We start from the raw sequence: 20,814 nt of genomic DNA on the forward strand, positions 1-20,814 counted from the left end.
CTACAGAATATACATATATACAAAATAGGTTGGGATTCAAGAAATATTCAGGTGGGAAAAAATGGAAGGCTGTGAAAATGACTTGATTCAAGGGACAATGGGAAGACAGCCAAAGGTCACATCACCTTCTGATCATGAGGAATCTCAGAAAGAATCTAGGTTAACTTAAACTCCTCTACAGGACTTGCAAGAATTGGCCACAGTCTCTTTTTGGAGCCTCTTCAGTGATGAAGGGTTTGAGTCATTCCAGGTGGGGCTAGCTCTGATGGGTGGGTTTGCTCTTGGTTCTCTACTCTCAGGTCATGCAGAGCTAATCCCTCTTTTAAATGACAGGTTGTCAGGTACTTACAAATAGCTCTCCTGGCCCCTAAGTCTTCTCTTCTCCACATTGGATACCCTAAGACCTTCAAGCTGGGGCCATTTGGGTGTGCTTTTGGGTCCCTCTGTCCTCAGCATGTATCCCCTTGCCAATGGTGTTCCCAAATGGTATGTCTGAACTGAATTCCTTTCTGAAAGGAGCCTGAAAAGGGCAGAGAAAGTAAGAGTCTTATTCCCCATCTGGGGCATTATGTCTTTGTGAAGTCTAGGAGAACATTCGTGTTTATTGGTTGACCTGTCCTGGGGTTGACTCACATGCTTCCCTCAAACTTCCAGATCTCCTTACACAAGCTGTAAATCAGCTCCAATTGTCCCATCCTGCTCTTCTCGTGCAATTGGTTTTTGTAACTGTAAATATTGGCTTTTATGCATTGTCACAATCACATTTAATACATATGTAATTTATCATATTAACAGCCCAACGTTCCAGTCTCTCATGATCTTCTTAAGCCCTAGGAACAAGAAGTGTTGATGATAATAGGAAAGGAGTGATGAAAATGAAACTCAGATCGTAGATTTTGACCCAAAAGAGATTTCTCAGGCCCTTATTTTACAGATGAAGAAAAGGGATTAGACAAATGTTATGTGACTTGCCCAGGCTCACACAGCCAGGAATTATGTGAGTTTGTGTATCTAAGTTGAGTGCACTCTGCCTTATTCCATGATGCCTCTGTTCAGCCTTAGGGTATGGAGATTTTGCTTTTTACTATTAAACAAAAAATCCCTAATCTCCTGAAATGCTTACTTGACTTTGTCCTTACCAGACTTCACCAGACCAAGAATGGATCTGAGCCACAAACTTGGGTTCACGCCTTGAACTTGTCCTGTTACCCAACAAGGGGGTTGACCCCGATGAACTCCAAATCCTGCTGGATTTCATGGTCTAAGATGGCTTACTTCTCAGACAATCCATATTGATTGTCAATGTGGGCTGTTGTAATAAGCCCTCAGAGCCCTAGGGGCAGGAACAAGACCCTAAACTACAGTGGTAGCTTCATGCTCCAGCTCTCCTAGTCCCAAGGAGAGAGTCCTGCAAGCTCCAGCGTTCCCAGCCTGTGTTTGCTCATTCTGAGTTTTTCCCAGCTGGGCTCAGCCCAAGATGTTTGTACACATTTTGCAATGCCCAGAGTGCTGGCTCCTTAGCTCATCGAAGATTCTGGCAAGTCCGCTTACTTGAGAAGCTGAGCCAACTTGAGCCCCCATAACCCTCCATCTCATTCATCGGCCATCAATCAAGGGCTTAGAATTGGCAGAGCAGAAGATTGCACAGGAAATTGGTTTGCCAACCACTTCAGAATAACCACCTTCGTGGCAGGTGGTCCTGCATCAGACCTGTCCCCAGAGAAATGAAGGTCTGGGCCAGCCAGCTTAATGAACTCTTCTGAGGTTTGTGGGTCTGTGAGCCCGATGGGGTCACAGCCTACACATTAGGCTTGTCTTGTCTTATTAAACATACTGGAAGGTCCTCATGGTTCTTTCTGGCCTCATTTCTCCTCCAGGACCCAATGAGCCAGTCAAGCTGGCTTTCTTGCTGTTTCTTGTATGGCACTCCTTCCCCTGCCTCTTGCCTGAATTATACTCACTCCTCCCTGAAGATTTCTTGTTTCAAAATGCACTCAACTCAAGCATCAGCTCCCAACTGCTAATATCTCCCCTCAAAATCACTTTGTCTCTATGGTATAGAGATCCATATTTTCTTCCCTGGCTAGATACAGGGTCTTTGAGAGGAAGGCTTATGTCACTCTAATATTTCGTCCCCCAGTACTTACCCAAAGACGAGTAAAGAATACTTGTTGAATGAATGCTTGTTGGCTGACTGATCAATAGAGCATCAAACCAGCTATATTCCCACTGTCCTTGCAGAGCTTATCCCAGCACAGAACATACTGGAAGAGCTTCATAATTTTCAGTGGCTGCACCTCTTAGAGAAAGACTTCATCAAAGCCTGGGGGTCAGGAAGATTTACCCAACCTCTCCAGTTGTTACAGTTCTTTCCCTCCTCTAGTGATTCTGTAAACCTTTCTGTGTTTATAGGTTATATCACCTTATCTTCAGCCCTACCAAAATGTAAGCTTCTTTTTTCTGAAAAAAATTTATATTTTATTTTGTTTTTGTTTTTTTTCAAAACATATGCATGGATAATTTTTCAACATTAATCCTTGCAAAACCTTGTGTTTCAATTTCCCCCTTTACCCCCATCCCCTCCCCAGATGGCAAGTAGTCCAATATATGTTAAACATGGTAGAAATATGTTAAATCTGAATGAGATGAGGTGAGATCTTTCAAGACAGTTGTGAAAATCGAGTAAGGCTTCATCTGCTTCAGAGTTCGAGTAGGCCTGAAGGACTCTGAAGTTCGAGCAAAGGGCATTGCCTTCCCCTCCTATGATATCTCCCTATTCCATCCAAATATGGGCAACTATGTACTTATTGGTCAAGTTCAATTTCATGGGTAGATCTCCCGTTTAGAATGTAAGACCCTCAGCCAAAGAGGATGAGGGTCAGTGGTGGGAGGGGGCGTTTTGCCTTAGGGATTAAAGGTGCTGTCCTGCCCACAGGAGGTGCTTCCTCTCTTCGATTGTCTACTCGAAGGGTGGCCCTTCTCTCAAGAATGTACAATAAACTTTGCTTTTCTCTAGAGCTCTCTCCAGCTTTTTTATTATATGGTGATCCCTCACCATTTCTGTACCACACAAATCCAATATATGCATACCTATTTATACAATTATCTTGCTGCATAAGAAAAATCAAATCAAACCGTAAAAAAATGAGAAAGAAAATATAATGCAAACAAACAACAATAACAAAAAATGAAAATGCTATGTGGTGAATCACACTCAGTTCTCACAGCCCTGTCTCTGGGTGTAGATGGCTCTCTTTATCACAAGATCACTGGAGCTGGCCTGAATCATCTCCTCGTTGAAAAGAGCCACGTCCATCAGAATTGCTCATCGTATAATCTTGTTGTTGCCATATAAAATGGTCTCTGATTCTGCTCATTTCACTTAGCATCATTTCATGTAAGTCTCTATGAAATCATCCTGCTGATCGTTTCTAACAGCACAATTATATTCCATAACAGAATGTAAGCTTCTTGAGGAAAGGGTCAGCTTTCATTGAACCCTTGCAATGAGTTGAACTAGGGTGGAGATCCTATGAGGAGAAAGAGATTGATACTTTCTTTAGCAATCCCTCTCTCTTTTCTTTCTCCTTTCTCCCCCTTCTCCTTCTCTTCTGCTCTCCCTCTCTCCTCCATTTGCAATCCTTATCTTCTGCTTATAAACATACTCGGCCACTCCCATCCTCAGGGGAAAAAATCTCTCCCTAGATACAACTATCCCCTCAAACTAGCCATATCTCTCTTCCCTTTCATAACCTAAAGGGGAGGGGAAGCTTGCCTCCTCTTGGTCTCTTACCACTCACACTTTAATCCATTGCAGTCTGGCTTCCAATTTCATCATTCCATAAAACTACCTCCTCCACAGTTACCAGTGACCTCTTAATGCCAGATCTGAGTTTTTTCTCTATGCCCCTTTCTCTCCACTTTCATAAGCAGCATCCTATTTCAGATTCTCATCACCTCTCCCCTGGACTATTGCCATAACCTCTAACCTGGTCTCCCAGTCTCCAATACAACATCTACGTTGCTGCCCAAAAGATTTTATTAAAGTATGTAAATATAATACTCCCCAACTCATTAAACTCCAGTTCATTGAGTTATGTATCTCTGGAATCTACCCTAAGTGCCTCTGTTTAGATTTCACAGCCCTTCACAGCCTAGTCCCAAGCTATCATCTCAATACGTCAGATGTGTGGCTCTCCATACTCTGGCTTTCTGGTTATTTCTCATGTAGGATGTTCTATCTCCCACCACCATGCCTTTGTGCAGCCTGTTTCTCATGCCAGGAATGCCTTACACACTCCTCTCAGTCAGAATTTATAATTTCATTCCAGACTCAACTCATGTGCATGTTAGACATGAAGCTTCTGATTCCTCCCACCTTCCCAAATCACTTTGTATCTATTACCTAGTATGAGTATGTATATATGCACATGTATATAGACACAGAGAGAGCTGCATGTTTACAGTATCTTTCTTGGTGATACAATAAGCTTTGGGGGGCCAGGCATTGTCTCTATGTGTTTCTGCATCCCTAAGGCATAGGGCAGCGTCTGGCACACAGTGTATGTTGTTGTTTGAGAGAGTACAGACTGGACCTGTGATTTTGTTTGTATTGGGAACATTCAGATGGGAAACTCCTTCCTTTAATACAGGTTGACATTCTGGGTCAGAGATTTGCCCAGGACAGTTCAGTCACAAGTGGCACATAAACCTTCTTCCCGGGTGTCCCAGGTGGCTCTCTAAGGTGGTTCTCTTTGATCGATTTAACCAATAATAATAATTAAGTAGCAGGCAAATTATTAGATAATATGCAAAAAGCCCAAAGTTGAGTTTACAATTAAAAACTGTTCCTGACCTCAAAAGGCTTACATTCTGGGAAGAGGCAGGGGGAAATCAGACGGGAGCACGGAGAATGGATTCTAGATCTGGCCCTGGAAAGGATGCTGAGATAAATCATGTTACAGAGGGAAGTCCCAGGTGGGGTCCCGCCCCCAAGGTCACACAGGTGCTAAGGGTGGGATTTGACGGCAGGCATGTCCTTAGTCTATTGCCCTGTCCCTGTTCCAAGAGAAGTAGATGCAGGGTGTAGGTATATTTATATATCTATATCTCATCTATATCTATCTATCTATCTATCTATCTATCTATCTATCTATCTATCTATCTATCTATCTATCTATCTATCTATCTATCTATCTATCTCTGCAACAAGGAGTCAGGATAGGGCTTTGAAGGGAGGGAGCTGGGGTCCGGCGGAAGTCCTCCTCCCTCCTGCGGTAGTTCAGAGCATCCTTCCAGCTGGGAGTTGTTGCATCCCCCTCTGGAAACTCGCTGTGCCAGCCCATCAATGCTCGGATGGCCCTAGGTCAGACCCTCAATGCCTGTCGATTGACTGAGGGACCACCTGACAGACTTTGAGGCGGGTCTGGATGTCACCACGCCGAGTTCCAACCCCAGTCCCCTTTTCATTTCTAGCAGCCGTCTAAGCCCCTGCCAGCGGAGCGCCACGCTGCCGGCACGCTGTCTCCTCAACCTTGGCTCGCGGCCCATCACGCGGCAGGCAGTCGGCCTGCGGAGCGCTGACCCACCGCTCACGACGGCCGACTCCGCTATTGGTCAGCCCCGCGGCCTGGGCACGCTCATTGGCTGGGGTCCGTGGGGGCGGGATCGGAGGGTCAGGTTGGCTAGGGGGAGCGGGCGCCCTGGTGGGGCAGAGGCTTAAAGCTGCCCACGGGCAGCGCCTCTCGGGAGATGACCTGGGCGCTGGGCGCTGGGCGGCTGCACCTCCTGGCGCTGGCCCCTAGGGGAGGGAGCAGAGGCTGCCCCAGGCCCGGCTCTGGACGGCAGAGACGGCTAAGCTGAGCCGGTAGGTCCGAGCTTTGGGAAGTGGGGCTGGGCAAGGGTCCGGTCAATCTCGCAGATACTCGGGATCGCCCTGTGGCGCACCAGGAGCCCAGGCGGCGTCTGGGGGAGCGCAAGTCGTTGTCTGAATGATAGAATGGGGGAGGGGGGTGCCGGGCTCGGGACAACCCTCCCCCATCTGTTCGCTTTCCGGGCTATGTAAAAGACTCTTCCTCTCCCTGTCGCGCGCGAGGTCCCCAAGGGTAGTCCTCTGGAAAATCGGGGGGATGGGTAGGAACCTGGGATGGGCCAGCACCCGGAGTTCCAAGGAACATCTCGGATTTTTGTGTCCTGGAGGTCCTGCCCTTCTAATCAATTCCAAAAGACCGGGTCCTCAGTTTCCTCCTCTGTAAAACGAAAGTGCTGGACTATCCGACCTCAAGCTCTCCCTTCCCCTCCCCCAGTCCTAGATCCTCCTAGGTGCCTCCTCCTGGGCCTCCTCTGTATTCCACCCCACCCCCTTCGCTGCTGGGCCTCCACACATACTAGCACACTCATCCCCAAGGATAGCGGCCTCCGGATCCTGAGGGGCCACGGAGGGGTCCGGATCCCCCCCTCTCCCATCCGCTTTGGGACCCGGCAGGCTAGGTAGCCTGGGACGAGCAGTTGTTCTGGTCTGGGCTGCCCTAGTCGAGGCTGCCTCCGTTTCCTTCTGGCGTGGTCTTTGCTGGGGTGCTCTGTGGCCGCAGAGCCCGGGGCTGGGGACTGGGGATGGCCGTGGGCTGCGGACACCGGAGCGAAGAGCGCACGGCTCCATGCCCCCTCCCGCACTTCTCCCCGACCTGCTGGGCTGTGTCGCGGGCTGCCACCCGGGGGAGCTCGCGGGGCTAGTGAGTGGACCTGGATGGGGGGCGGGCCCCCAGTTGCCGTTCCTCCGGTTCGTCCTTCCGCTCCTCCTCCTCCTCCCTCTACTCCCCCGATGGATCTCCAGCAGCGGGGCCCGCCCTCCCTCTCTCGGTTTTCCATCCAGGTCGGCCGTATGCGCACGTAGTCCCGGTATAGGGGCTCAGGCTCCGCGCTGCCCCAACCACTGCCTCCTCCTCCCCTTCACCCGGAGAGGGACAGGGTTCCCCGGAGCCCTGCTAGGTGAGTGAGAGGCCGTCCCCTATGCCGGGATGGGGGAGGGACAGCTAATTCTTCCCCTCCCTTATGCCCCAGTCTTATCCAGGGTCTGCCTGGGGGTGGGGCGGAAGCCTGGTCAGAGACTGTCACAGCTGGAGGAACGACCATCGAAAGCTCTGCGGCCCTCGGCCCCACGGAGGGCCTGTTTCGGCTTCGGGTTCCTGGGCTCCTAACCCGGGCCAGGCCGAAGCACCAGGTCCCCACCGGCTGTGAACAAGTCACTGGGCCCTGGGAACCTTAGTTTCCCCATCTGCTAGATGAGTGACTCTCTATGGATCCCTTTCATCAATAGCTCAAATAAGGTACTTTCTGGATGTCAGGCCTGTTTCTACCTCTCCTTTCCAGCTCTAAATCCTAGTGTGTGAGGCCGGGGGAAGGGGGTGGGCTGGGCTCTCTGGTGGAACCGGGTGCTGTACACGTACCTAAGAGATCCAAGAGAGGAAGTGACTGCCCTTCCTTATTGAGCTAATTGGGGACTGCCTAGTCTCAGGCTTTGGGGGTTCTTGCAGGGGAGCTGCCTGGTTAGTCCCAGTGGGGCCATCTTGCAAAGGAATCAGCCCCAGTGAGGCGGTCCTGCAAAGGGCCAGGTTCCTGCCTCCCAGATATACAATATATCTTCCATAAGATCAGAACTATGTACTGAGAGAGGGGGTGGGGAGAGGATGATGCTGTGGCCCAGCTGGCAGCTGGCAGCTGACTTTTGGGGAGAACAGAACTAGAATGTAAGAGCTTTGCTTTCACCTTGCATCACCCCCATTTTACAGCTGAGAACCCCAGAACTAGTGAGAGGCTGTGACTAAAGTTGGGGAGGTGAAGGGCTCTGGCCTTGGGATCTGAAAGACTCACCTCAAATATTTAGAAGCAGTGTCTACTTGGGCAAAGTATTTGATCTCTCAGCCTCAGTTTCCCACTTTGTAAATTGTGGAAGTTGAACTTAATTTCTTTCTTTTTTTTTTTTGGCTGAGGCATTGGGGTTAAGTGACTCGTCCAGAGTCACACAGCTAGGAAATGTTAAGTGTCTGAGATCAGATTTGAACTCGAATCCTCCTAGACTTCAGGCTGGTGCTCTACCCACTGCACCAACTAGCTGCCCCTGAACTTAACTAAATTTCTAAGAGACCTTTCTAGCTCTATCTCAGCTTCGGGGAAAGAAGAAGTTGGGCAATTTGAGTATTGAGGGAAGGCCAAGGTTAGAATGAGACCAAGCCTCTGAGGAGGATTTGAAGTTCTTGTGAAGGAGAGACCTGCCATGTGTGGGGCCAGGAGTAAGGGACTCCCACCACACAAGAGGCACTCCTGTGTAAGTTGCCACTGGACTTTTGGGAGTTTCCAGAAGGGCCCCTGACTTTGGAACTAAAGTAGATAATGGAGGCTCATATATGTCTGGCAGCCCTGCAGGGCTTGAGGAAAGCTGAAGGAGGGAGGGAGCAAAGAGAAATGCCTGGCTTTCCTTGGCTGCAATCCTTACAGATGGGCTTATCTAATCTTGGAGCTGTTTTGGTTTCTCTTTCCCTTCCCCCACCTCTCTTCCTCCCCTAAACAATCAGACAAGCACTTATTAAACCAGGCTATGTGCTGTATACAATGACAAAAGGCAAACCCTCACAAAAGCTCACCTAGGAAAGTGAAAGCCAGGGACAGGTGCTTAGGTCTAAAGTCCCAGACTGTGTGAATGGGGCCAGTGAACAGCTGACTGACAACCCTTCCCAGCATGGGAGTATGCTTTTGGTTATTGGACCTGGAGTGGCCAGAGTGGGGTGGTGAGGGAGGGCAGCATTCTGGGACTGGCTTGAGCTCATTCTGTTCAAGTGGGCTTTCAGGGCCCATTCTGAGGCCCATTCTCCCATTTTAGGAGATACAGGATAGCATGAAAGGCTTTCCAATTGAGATCTTTTCTTTAGCTATTGGGAGCCAGTTCTCCTTATCAGGCATACTCAGTCAAGGCCTGTGACTCTGCAAGGGTCCCCAGGACCTCCTGGGACACTTGTTCAGGTCATCCTGTCCATTTGAAAAGAACCGTGAAGCTTTGTCTGCACAGTGGGAGACAGCTGCTTGTTGCCATGGAAACCACATTTTATAGAAGGCTGTCAGGATTGGCTCTCTTAAATACCCAACTGCTCAGGAATTATGAATCAGGGTCCTTGGAGAATGACTGGCTGGTCCAATCTCCTTTGCTGCCCAGAGGAGGAAACTGGGGCCCACAGGAGGCACAAGACCTCCCCAAGATCACTCATTAAGTGAGAAACTGAAGTGGATCTAGGCCCCAGATTTCTGGACTCCCAGCCCAGGACAGTTTTCATTAGAACATGTTGTTCTTGTGACCTTGGTAGGATTCCAGGCTTAAGAACTGAGGCCTGTTGGTATCTGTAGTCTAACACTGTGGTTGAGGGAGAAGGACCCAGAGAAGGCCTGTGTAATATGAGTAGCTATGCTGGGAACAAAGGATAAATGAATGAATGAACAGATGAATGGATGAATGAAGGGAATGGAGAGAGAAATGGATGGATGGATGGACAAGTGGACAGATGGAAGGAGGGAGGGAAAGATGGAGAAATGGAGGGATGGCTGGACATTTAGCTAAATGGAGGAATGGAAAGAGATGAAGAGAGGGGAGAAGGGATGGATGGAGGAATGTACAGATGGATGGATGAAAAGAGGGATGAACAGTTGGATAGATGGACTGATGGATGGACATATTGTTGGATGGAGGAATGAGAAAATGGATGGAGGGGTGAGCAGGTGGACATATGGATGGATAGAAGGGTGGATGGAGGGATGGACAGGTGGACAGATGAATAGACAAATGGAAATATGGATGGATGTATGGAGAGATGGACAGCAGGCATGTAGGTAGCAAGGAAGAAAGTCTGGATTTGAATTTGGGTTCTCTGCTTCAGACTCCAGAGGTCTCTGATGATACAAACAGGTTTCTGGGTTTTGGGGGAGTCTTCCAGCCTTGGGCTAGTGGTCAGGGGGAAGGCTTAAGCCTATTCCTTTGTTTGAGAACAGACGGAAGCCTCCAAGACTGGGGCTGGAATGTTTGGGGCCAAGCAGCAGAGCAGACGAGGCTGTCATGTCTCCTGGGAGGCCCTCTCCCACCCCCCACTCCAATCCAGTCCCTGCTTAGAGCCTGCCATGGCTTCCAGTTCTGGAAGGAACAGTGAGTCTTCCTGAGACAGCTGTCATAAAAGGACATAGGGAGGGTGTTGAAAAGTACATTCCCTGCTGCCCTCACTCTGTGCTTGGTCTCCCTGTGTCCTTAGAACTGGAAGTCTTTCAGAAAAGGAAAAGAGACCCAGAGAGGGGAAGGGTCTCAGCTGGACAGTGAAGTGGGTGGAATAGAGCATGGGGCCTGGAGTCCAGAAGACCTGAGTTTGCACCCTTCATGTGACATGTAGTAGCAGTGGGATCCCAAGCAAGTTACTCGAACCTCTCCCGGCCTCAGTTTTCCTGTCTACAAAATAAGTATAATCATAGCAAATAAGATCTCCACAAATCAAGCATGAGCTATTAAAATCCTAGGCCAATCAGGTAGGAAGGGCCAGAGCTAGGACCCTGCCCATTTCCTCTTTCTTCAGGCTGGGGAGGGCTCTTGGGAGGGGCCTGTTCTCAGCCCAGCCCCTGGAGGGCAGGTCTCTGCTCTGTCTACCTGGATGTTCTCACTCTGGGCCAGGCTCTAGGGCTCCTGTCCACTCTGTTGCCTTCAGGGGGCATTCTGGGAGGTCTCTTGGGGGATGCATTAGGAGGCAGAAGACATGACTTTGAACCTGCTTAGGTGTGTGACTAACCTGGGCCTTAGGTTTTTGTTGTTGTTTGCTGTGACGGTGTGGGATGATGGGTAGCCAGGGGGCTAGACTCAGAGCCCAAAAGGCCAGGCCCAGGGGACGAAGCAGCCCAGGGGCAGCATCAGCCAGGGATGTTCCAAACCAGGCACTGGATCAGCAGCATCTGCAGCCGGCCTCCCCCCAGGACTCTTCTGGAGACAAGCTGCTGGAGATGGGGACGAGAAGCCCCTGGCCTGGCTTCTGGTGGAGCTGGACAGTGCTTGGCTCCCAGGGTCCTCCAGGGTCTCCCAGGATAGCCGCTTCCCCAGGGCCTGCTAGAGAGGATGGTGTACAAGCAGCAGGCCCAGAGAGAGAGGGTCGCACAGCGAGGAAGTTCAGGCTGGGATTTGTTCTCTTCTCTGGTGCTGGGTCCAGCTGGGGCGCAGGAAGGGCTCCCAGACCTGACTAGGGTCTCCCCAAGACTCGGGCCCAGCCAGCAGAGCAGGAAGGCAGGCACTGGTGCAGCAGAGAGAGGCTCAGAATGGCACCCTAGTGTGGGAAGGTGCTTTCAGGGACCCAGGCCAGGAAATCTCTGAAGCTCTTCCTGTCCAGAGCTTTGATGAGCCGAGCTGGCGCCTTTCAGCAAGGGGCCCTCTCTGAGCCTTAGTTCCCTCTGTTGTGAACCCCAACTGTTCTTGTATACCTTAAAGCAGAAGTGGCCAGAGGTGAATCTTTGTTCTTAACTGAGGCTCTGTCACTTGGGGCTAGCCAGTAGTCCAGGCTTCTCATTGAGACTTTCTGAAGGTCCCCCAGCAAAGTCTGGATTTGAATGCAAGTCCCTCCTCACTCCAAATATATCATACTTCCACAGTTTGGGGTGCCAGAGGAACAAAGCCTGCTGGGATCCTTGCTCAGAGGGGATCTGGAGCAGCAGAGTGGGTTTGAAACCGAAGTCTGCTTTCCAGCCTGAAGCAAATCATCCCTTTATCCCTTTTTTATTGTCACTGGAAGGCTTAGCAAACAGGCCCCGGAGAGGGGAAGGCCTGAATGCCAGCCCCACCTTCCCAGCCTGGACTTCTGCGCTTTCCATTCTCCCCTGAATCCCCCACTGACCCCCCCACATACACAGTCACACACACTCCTCTTCACCCACACAATCACCCATACACACACTCCTGCATTCACATACACACCTAGTCATATATGCACACAGCCCCTCACATCTATACCCATTCTCAGCCACTCATACACAATAGACTCCCAATTCTCACATACACTTATGCACACACTCATACTCACAATTATACAAACTTATTTGCATAAGGTTGAAAAGAAAAATCAGATCAAGAAGGGAAAAAAAAACTGAGAAAGAAAACAAAATGCAAACAAACATCAACAGAAAGAGTGAGAATGCTATGTTGCCCCACTCATATTGTGGGACACCTAGATGACATGTCGTACTGTTAGCTGGTAATTTGGCTGACACTGCTTTAGGCAGCCCCCAGTGTGTCTCCCCAGTGGTGTTGGCTCAAGTGCATCTGTAATCCTGGGCAGACTGGGGAGGGAAGAATCCTTGAACCCACCCCAATCTGAGTTTCTATTTAACCAGATAGGTTTTTAAATTAGACCTTCTGACTCCAGATATAGAGAGTTTTGCACGGCACCCCAGTATTTCAGGGGATGAGACTTTGGGATAGGCCTTGGATTGTCTGCATGAAATCTGGCCCCCCAGACAATAGGAAAGAGGGTTACCAGGACCCCAGCCCTTTGATAGGGGAGGAGAGCATGCTGGGGAACAACCTCAGCACCCCCTCTTTTGGCAGGAGAAGGTCCTGACGGTCCAACCTACTTGTCCAATTCAGGGACAGATTTTAAGACTGTTTTGCCATGATCTTGCTCTATTGAGTTCAAAAGTTGTTTTCCTAAGGGGGTGTGTATGTAGATTTTGCGAGGTTGGTTTTTTTTAATGGGGTCATTGAAATTTGTTTGAATCAGTTCTTTGAACCCTGGAAAAAGGATGGGAAGCTGGCCATGTCCACTGTATGTAAAAGGGCAAAAGACTTTCCAAGTGGATTTGTCTCATAGACCACGTTGAACTTCTTGATGAAATTCATTTATTGAGTACCTGTTTTGTGTGGCCCAGCGTGCATGTGAGCACCTACTGTGGGCCAGGCGCTGTCCCAGGACAAAGGGGTACAGAGACACAGGGGCGGCTTTCAGTCTAGCCAGGGCGGTGTCCACATGCATAGAAGGTGTTTGGGGGACACAGGCCCTGACAGCTGGGGGTGGGAGTTGTTGTAGCTGAAGGAATTGGATCTTCTGAGAAGTCAAGGTAAAGGGGTGCATTCTAGGCATGAGGGGTCCCCTGTATGAGTGGGGGGTAGGGCATCATGTATGAGGAAAAGTAAAAAGATCCCATGAGGGGCCTGAGGGGTATGTAAAAGAGAGACTGAAAAGAAAGGGTTGAAATAGCTTTAAATGCCTTATTGAGAACGTTAGGAATATGAACCCCATTAGTTCTTTGTTGCCTTCAATAAGCTTAGATTGGATATAAGCTTAGATTGGATATAAGCTTAGATTGGATGTGGGGAGCAACAGAGATATCTGGGCAAAATGCTCTTGAAAAATGTCGGGGAAGCCCTTCCTGTCCTCTCCCCCAGTTTCAACCCCTTTACCCCGGTGGGAATCTGGGCCATATTTGCCTGCCATAGCTACTATAGCCAACACTGAGTGTTTGTGGGAGATGTGGGTGACTTTTTGATTGTTGGTTTATTTTTTTGCCCCTTAAACTGCAATCAGCTTTGTCCATTATTCATTTTTAATCCGTTATTTATTTGGTTGTTCTTGACCTAAATTCTCATTCTGCTGTGTGACATTGTGTAAGTTCTTTTCCCCCACTCCCTCCCATACCTAGAACCCGAGACTTACGCTGACTTGCATTTGGGGGACATCCAGGCTCTGGGTTAATTGCCCTGGTTTGGCCATTCGTTGATTTCCCTCGGTTGAGCCATGGGCCAGTGGCCAGCTTCCCTCCCCCATGTTTGCTTCCCTGTCTCTGCTCAGGGCAGGGGCTGGAATCTAGCTTCCTAACCTTGGCTTTCGGACTCCTGCCCGGATCTTCTCCCTTTGAGGTTGCTGAGCCCGCATGGCAGCGAGGTCCTGGTTTGCCCACCGGCCGCACTGACCACTTTCTCTTTCCTACTCTCTTCTCTCCCAGGGTCCTCCTCCTTGCCCACCATGGCGGTGGATATTGAGTACAGATACGGCTACATGACTCCCCCTTTGCGCCGGGACAGGTTTGCCTGCAAGATCCTGCCCAAGCCCACCAAGCCCCTCCGGCCTTGTATCCATCTGAGCAGCCGGAGCGAGACCAACGGCATCGTGGCCCCGCTCGTCCAGGAGAAGAAGGCCAAAAAGCGTGTGTCCTTCGCAGATCACCAAGGGCTGGCCTTGACCATGGTCAAGGTGTACTCAGAGTTTGATGACCCCCTGGACATCCCCTTCAACATCACTGAGCTTCTGGAGAACATCGTGAGCCTGACCACAGCTGAGTGCGAGAGCTTCGTCTTGGACTTCGAGCAGCCGTCCACTGACTACCTGAAATTCCGCGACCGGCTGCAGACTGACCACGTCTGCCTGGAGAACTGTGTGCTGAAGGACAAGGCCGTCTCCGGCACGGTGAAGGTCCAGAACCTGGCCTTCGAGAAGTCGGTGAAGATCCGCATGACCTTTGATACGTGGAAGAGCTTCAGGGACTTTGAGTGCCAGTACGTGAAGGACACGTACGCGGGCTCGGACAGGGACACCTTCTCCTTCGCCATCAGCCTTCCCGAGAAGATCCAGTCCTACGAGAGGATGGAGTTTGCTGTGTGCTATGAGTGTGGCGGGCAGACGTACTGGGATAGCAACCGGGGCAGGAACTACCGGATCATTCAGGCAGAACTCCAGGGCATGCAGGGAGGGATCCCGGCCCAGACCGGCTCTGACTTGGGGATTTCCCTAGACCACTTCGGGAGCCCTCGGTGTTCCTACGGCTTGTACCCTGAGTGGCCGAGTTATCTGGGATACGAGAAGCTGGGCCCTTACTATTAGCTACCTTAGGTGGGACGGACACTTGTCTGTGAGATTCTGGAGGTGTCTGGCTGAAGGGTCCTAGGGCCTTATGCTGAAGGCTTCTAAGCTCCTGGCAGCCAAGGAGAGAAACAGAGGGAGTCCCACCGCTGAGGCGGAGGCCGTTCACTTCAATACCAGCCCGCCCAATCAGGATTCTATTCCCACTTGCTACCACTGGTGACTTGCCAATAGACTCTGGTGCTGGAGCCGCGACAGCAAGAGTCGGAGTGTTGGGGGGGGTGGAGTCAGGGGTCTTCCAGGTACCCAGGGCAACAATCACCAAAGCAGGAGAGGTTTACAAAGTGCTTTCTTCACACCAGCCCTCGGAGGCGGCAGTGTGAGGGCTTTTAGCCTCATTTTACAGAGGAGGAAACTGAGGCTGTAAGATGGGAAAGGTTCAGTGGCAGGTATCTCTGACTCAAGCTGTCTATTTAGCACTTGTCTGCTGCATTCAGCTGTGCTAGGGGACATTGTGGCCTTCTCCATGCATTTCTTAAAGCACTAGGAAATGTTGCTTCCAAATGGGGGGGTGGGGAACGGTGACTGTCTCTGGAGGGGCTGTTGTTGCTCACTATGAAGTCTCTTCTGATTAATGCTGCTATTCCTCACCTGACACAGACACTGAACACTCACTCTGGTTGTTAAGTGTTAGTATTGCACACTAAATATATTTCCAACACAGTTCCTCTTCCCTTCAGGAAAAAAAGAGACAACATAGGTAAGTTCTGCCCTCTCCGCCCTCTTCCTGGCCCATCGTGGACGGGGCAGCCGAGAGGCGCCCATCCCAAAGCCAACGTCCTGATGGGTTCCGGCCATTGGCCAGCCTGCTTGTCCCAAAGCAGGTTTTAAGTGAGTCTGCTTACCTTGTAAAGCCTCCCTCCCTGTGATTGGGCGCATCTGTGGCCTGGTGCTCCCTGTTCCGATAATAGCCTCCTCCGTTCCCGAGGTCAGTGATCTCGGAGGATTACACAGCTGGAGAATGAATGGGACAGCCATGTCTTCATGTCCTGCTAAAATGACATGGAGGGTAGTTACTGAATAACTTACAAGATCAATCTCAGTGTGGTAACCGGGCTACCCCAGGTCATTTTAAACTTGACCTTTAAAAAGAAAGAGCCAGTTATGGCGTGGTACATTTGGAGCTGGGGCCCCCAGTTCACATCTCCCTTGACCACTTGTATGGCCTTGTCCCAGGATTTAGAGCCCCGAGGGATCTTAGAGATACTTGTCTCATCTCCTTGGTAGGAGGAGGGCACCCAAGCCCCACTGTCACAGAGTCAAGGTCACTTTGCTGGTAAGAATTAAAGCTAGAATTCCAATCCAGGTTAGGGTCTCTAGACCTCCGTTTCCTCATCTGTAATGTGAATGGAACTGCTTGTTTATGTCCTTTTCTGGTTCCTTGCATCTTGAATCTATCCCTTGCCTTTGGGAGTGTGACCTGGCCTGGATCAGAGCTGGAACTGGGAGGGGCAGCTCATACCTAGTCCCAGCGGAGGAGAGACAGCTGCTCCCTGACCCCCTAACAGAAGCTGGTGTTCAGGACCCAGGGAGATGGGTGAGAGGGGTCCCTGCCCTCTCCTTCCACTAGAGATCTAGGACTAGACCTGTGCTTATTATAATTATATATAGTTATAGATACACACACACATATGTGTACATATATATAATTATATATAATTGTAATTAGAACAGTATAGGGAACTCGAAGGGGAGAAAAATCCCTTTACCAAAGTCAGCACCTTCTTCACAATTTACTGGCTAAGAACATTGCCAACAGGATGAGAAGGCACCCACAGTCACACACCCAGCATGTATATGAGATATTTTGCCCAAGACTTCTTGGCTTTGCCCCCCACTGCCTTTAACTATCTAGGAGGGTGGATCAAAAATCCTGGAAGCTAAGAGAGGTCACCTTGTGCTCTTCCCATCCTCGAAGACTTTCAGTGATCTGGAGCTCACTCCTCAAGCCCATTTCCCTGCCCAGTTATTTAGGAAATGAGTCATCCGTCACAACTCTCATCCCCGTTCCTCTTCCGTAATGCCCTTTCCATGGCAGACGTGCCAGACTAAGTGCAATAAATGAGCCCGGTGACTCACTAGCTCTGGGGGATCATAAGCTTTATTTTTTAAAGGTAGGTTTACAGTGTGGGTGAGTGGAGAAGGAGAATGAAGCTCTCTCCTCTCCAGAAGTCAAGCCAATTCCCAGAGGAACATGGAAAGATTGTCCGAGGTATCCCCAATTCAGTGTTAGAGGAGGAAGGGTACTCAGTAGGACATCCTCAGGTGCTTGCTGTGGAATCCAAGTCCGGCTCCCCACCTTAAGCAGCCGACGCCCAGCAGGAGCGGTCAGGGAAGTGATTAGCGGTAGTTGTCTGAGGTGATGACCCACTGAGGGGCGGTATGTAGTGGGACATGCAGGGTTAGCTCCCAGACCCCTGCTGTTATTGAAGCCCCACCAGCAGTGGCAAAGGGCCCTTTTTAGCCCATATGAATGTACAGTCTAGGAATTTTCTTCTGCCGTGTGCTCACTAGTGCCTTGTAAAGATGTTTCTGTGTGTTCTCTCAGAAAGATATTTTTGTATACACATGTTCCAGGGAAATGCACTTTACAATCAGGGATGGGTGGGCACCAGCTGTCTAGCAAAGAAACTGGGTTTTATTTCTAATCTAAACAATGAAAAGGCAATAAAGCTTTCAAACCAAACGGGCCTGTGGCTTTTGTTCCTCCGTTGGACAGGTATGGGGAGATGAGACCTTCCAGTCCCATCTGGCATACTTATGCAGGAGGAAGAGAAGGGAGGCAGGTAGGAGGGCTGCCCCAGGATGGTTAGGGATGTTCGTCACAGCTATGATGCAACCAGAGAAGAGCTTCCCTTATTTCATGCCATCTGATACCTACAGAGGAGAGTGGACTCCCCCACAGTCATACAGCCTTTTGTGCTGGGGGTATAAATTAGGACTGAGCCCCAGCCCTGCCTCAGAGGACTCTTGGGATGCTCTGAGTCTGGTTCCCATGTACATAGCAGAGGAAGGGAAGAATTTCCCAAGATCATCTCTCCTAATCCCTTGGGGGTACTGCTGGAGCTTTCTCTTCTGATTCTCCCCCTCATGTAGCCATTACAGATGCTGAGATGCCCAATGGGAGGTCTTACATGCAGTAGGTACCCAGAATTGACTTGGGTAGCTCAGCCAAAGGGCATCTCTGCATGGTCCCTTTCCATGAGGATCCAGGAACTCCTATGGTCTGGACAAGCAGGGCACTAGAACAAAAAGACTATGGAGATCAGAGGCTTTCCACCCCTTCCCCTATAAGTAGCTCTTAGGTGTTTAGAGTATGTGTAAATCAACATTTCCTAGGTGTCTGCCATGTGTCAGGCCCTAGGACCAGCGCTTACCTGCCTATGAAGACCATGGGACACAAGCCAGGCTGACAGCAATCTGCATTCACATTGAAGTTACAGGTATCCTCCCAGGCACTTATTTTTAATAACTTTATTTTTCCAAATACACGCAAAGATAGTTTTCAACATTCACTTTTGCAAAACCTTGTCTTCCAAAATTTTCTCCCTCCTTTCCCCCACTTCTTTTCACAGACAACAAACAATCCAATATAGGTTAAACATGCAGTTTTTCTAAGCATAAATCATATTTGTGCGAGAAAAAAATCAGATCAAAAGGTGAAATAAAAAAATGAGAAAAAAAGCAAGCAAACAAATAAAAAAAGTGAAAATACTATTCTTTGATCCACATCCAATTCTCTCTGTGAATGGCTCACTCCATCACAAGTCTATTGTAATTGCCTTGAATCATCTCATTGTTAAAAAGAGCCAAGTCCATCACAATTGATGGCCACACAATCTTGTGGCTATGTACAGTGTTCTCTTAGTTCACTTTACCTAGCATCAGTTCATGTAAGTCTTTACAGGATTTTCTGAAATCAGCCTCCTTGTTATTTCTTATAGAACAATAATATTCTATTATCTTCATATATTGTAACATCCAGCCATTTCCCAACTGATAGGTATCCATTCATTTTCTGGTTCCTTGCCACTAAAAAAAAAAGGGGGGGGGGGGGCTTGTACAAACATTTTTGCATATATAGGTCCTTTTCTCTCCTTTAAGATCTCTTTAAGATGCAGATCCAAAAGAGACACTGCTGGATCAAAGGGCATAATTTTAAATTGTTTTACACAACGGTTAGATCAATTCACAAATCCACCAACAATGCATTAGTGTTCCAATTTTCCCGTATGCCCTCAAACATTTATCATTATCTTTTCCCGTCATCTTAGCTAATCTGAGAGTTGTTAAATAGTATCTCAATAGATCAGTGGAATAGGTTAGGATCATAGGACAAAATAGGCAATAATTATAGCAATCTAGTATTCAACCACCCCAAAGACCTCAGCTTTTGGGATAAGAATTCACTATTTGACAAAAATTGCTGGGAAAATTGGAAACTAGTATGGCAGAAATTAGGCATAGACCCACACCTAACACCATATACCAAGATAAGATCTAAATGGATTTGTGATTTAGACATAAAGAGTGATATTATAAGCAAATTAGAGGATGATAGGATAGTTTACCTCTCAGATCTATGGAGAAGGAAGGAATTTGTGTCCAAAGAAGAACTGGAAGTCATTATCGAACACCAGAAAGATAATTTTGATTATATTAAGTTAAAAATTTTTTATACAAACAAAACTAATGCAGACATGATCAGAAGGGAATCAATAAATTGGGAAAACATTTTCACATTTAAGAATTCTGATAAAAGCCTCATTTCTAAAATATATAGAAAATTGACTCAAATTTATAAGAATCCAAGCCATTCTCCAATTGATAAAAGATCAAAGGATATTAACAGACTATTTCTTAGCAATACCAAATGGTTTTGGTGACCACTGTTTTATAATATAATTTTAGGTCTGGCACAGAATAGCTGGCATTTCTAAAGAGCTTTAAGTTTAACAAAGCTCTTTACATGTACTATCTCCTTTCATCCCCACAACAATCTTGAAGTAGGGAGAGGAGTTACTATTATTATCCCCATTTTGCAAAATGGGGAAACTGAGGCAGACAACGTGAAATGACTTGCTCAGCATCCCACATCTAGGGGATCTGAGAATAGATTTTAACTCAGGTCTTTCTAATTTTAAGTCTCCTTTACCCATCAACTCACCTGGTTGCTTTTAATTATTCTGAGAATACACAAGTTATAAAATAGCTCTTTCAGGTTAATTTAACCAATAGGGTTAAGTGGAAAATAGTAACTGTCCTAGAGCATCCTAAACTTTACAAAACACTTTATATCATCCTCTTGATTCCTGAAACAACTCTGGGAAGTAGGTGCTATGGATGTGAATTAGTATTATTCCCCATCCCAATTACCCCCTTCCCAAGGAAGAGATGAGATGTAGCGAGAAAAAGGGACTTATCCATGATCTATCAGCTAGCAAATATCAGACATGGGCTTTGAAGCTGGACCATTCTGTCCTCAGGCTCCACGGGGCCACACTGTCTCTCAGTGGCTGGGATGCCTCATCATCTCATTTCATCTTTCGACCAGTTCTGCTCCCGACCAGTGGTTGTCCAATGCTTCTCTCGAGACCTCGGTTAGCCATCTGTAAAATAAGACAGTTGGGCTGGATCTCCAAGAACCGATACAGGTCTAAACCTCATGCCCTGTAATTTGGAAGCTCATTCTCTTCCTCTCAAGCCCCACATTGGTGAAAAAATTCAGTTCTTTCTTTTTCTATGTGCACCTACTATGTGCCATGCCATGTTCTATGCTCACAGAACTTGGCACATAGTAGGTGCTTAATAGATAATTGTAGAATGATTAATTAGTAAAGGAAGCTTCTCCTAGAGCTTCTTTTCATCCAGCATTCCAAGTTCATCCATATCCATG

The 20,814-nt window shown here is 48.5% G+C and overlaps 1 protein-coding gene across 3 annotated transcripts; it reads left to right on the forward strand.

Annotated features, from left to right (window-relative positions):
* The first annotated feature begins 5,680 nt into the window (after positions 1-5,680).
* PPP1R3B (protein phosphatase 1 regulatory subunit 3B) lies at positions 5,681-17,604 on the forward strand. 3 transcript variants are annotated; one of them, XM_074276706.1, is made up of 2 exons: positions 5,681-5,866; positions 14,005-17,604. In XM_074276706.1, the coding sequence occupies exon 2, from the start codon at positions 14,025-14,027 to the stop codon at positions 14,877-14,879; it is 855 nt and encodes a 284-aa protein (XP_074132807.1). In that variant the 5' UTR covers positions 5,681-5,866; positions 14,005-14,024; the 3' UTR covers positions 14,880-17,604. The 3 variants fall into 3 exon arrangements, with proteins under 3 accessions (XP_074132807.1, XP_074132806.1, XP_074132808.1); XM_074276705.1 differs by lacking the exon at positions 5,681-5,866 and adding an exon at positions 6,080-6,987; XM_074276707.1 differs by lacking the exon at positions 5,681-5,866 and adding an exon at positions 7,017-7,325.
* The last annotated feature ends 3,210 nt before the right edge of the window (positions 17,605-20,814 follow it).

The sequence above is a fragment of the Sminthopsis crassicaudata genome, chromosome 6 (genome assembly GCF_048593235.1).
Source record: "Sminthopsis crassicaudata isolate SCR6 chromosome 6, ASM4859323v1, whole genome shotgun sequence".
NCBI classification, from domain to species: domain Eukaryota; kingdom Metazoa; phylum Chordata; class Mammalia; order Dasyuromorphia; family Dasyuridae; genus Sminthopsis; species Sminthopsis crassicaudata.

Coding starts and splice junctions, on each gene's coding strand:
- PPP1R3B (XM_074276705.1), top strand. CDS start 6,657: ATGCCCCCTCCCGCACTTCTCCCCGACCTGCTGGGCTGTGTCGCGGGC. Junction 6,988..14,004: donor GTTCCCCGGAGCCCTGCTAG/GTGAGTGAGAGG, acceptor CTTCTCTCCCAG/GGTCCTCCTCCTTGCCCACC.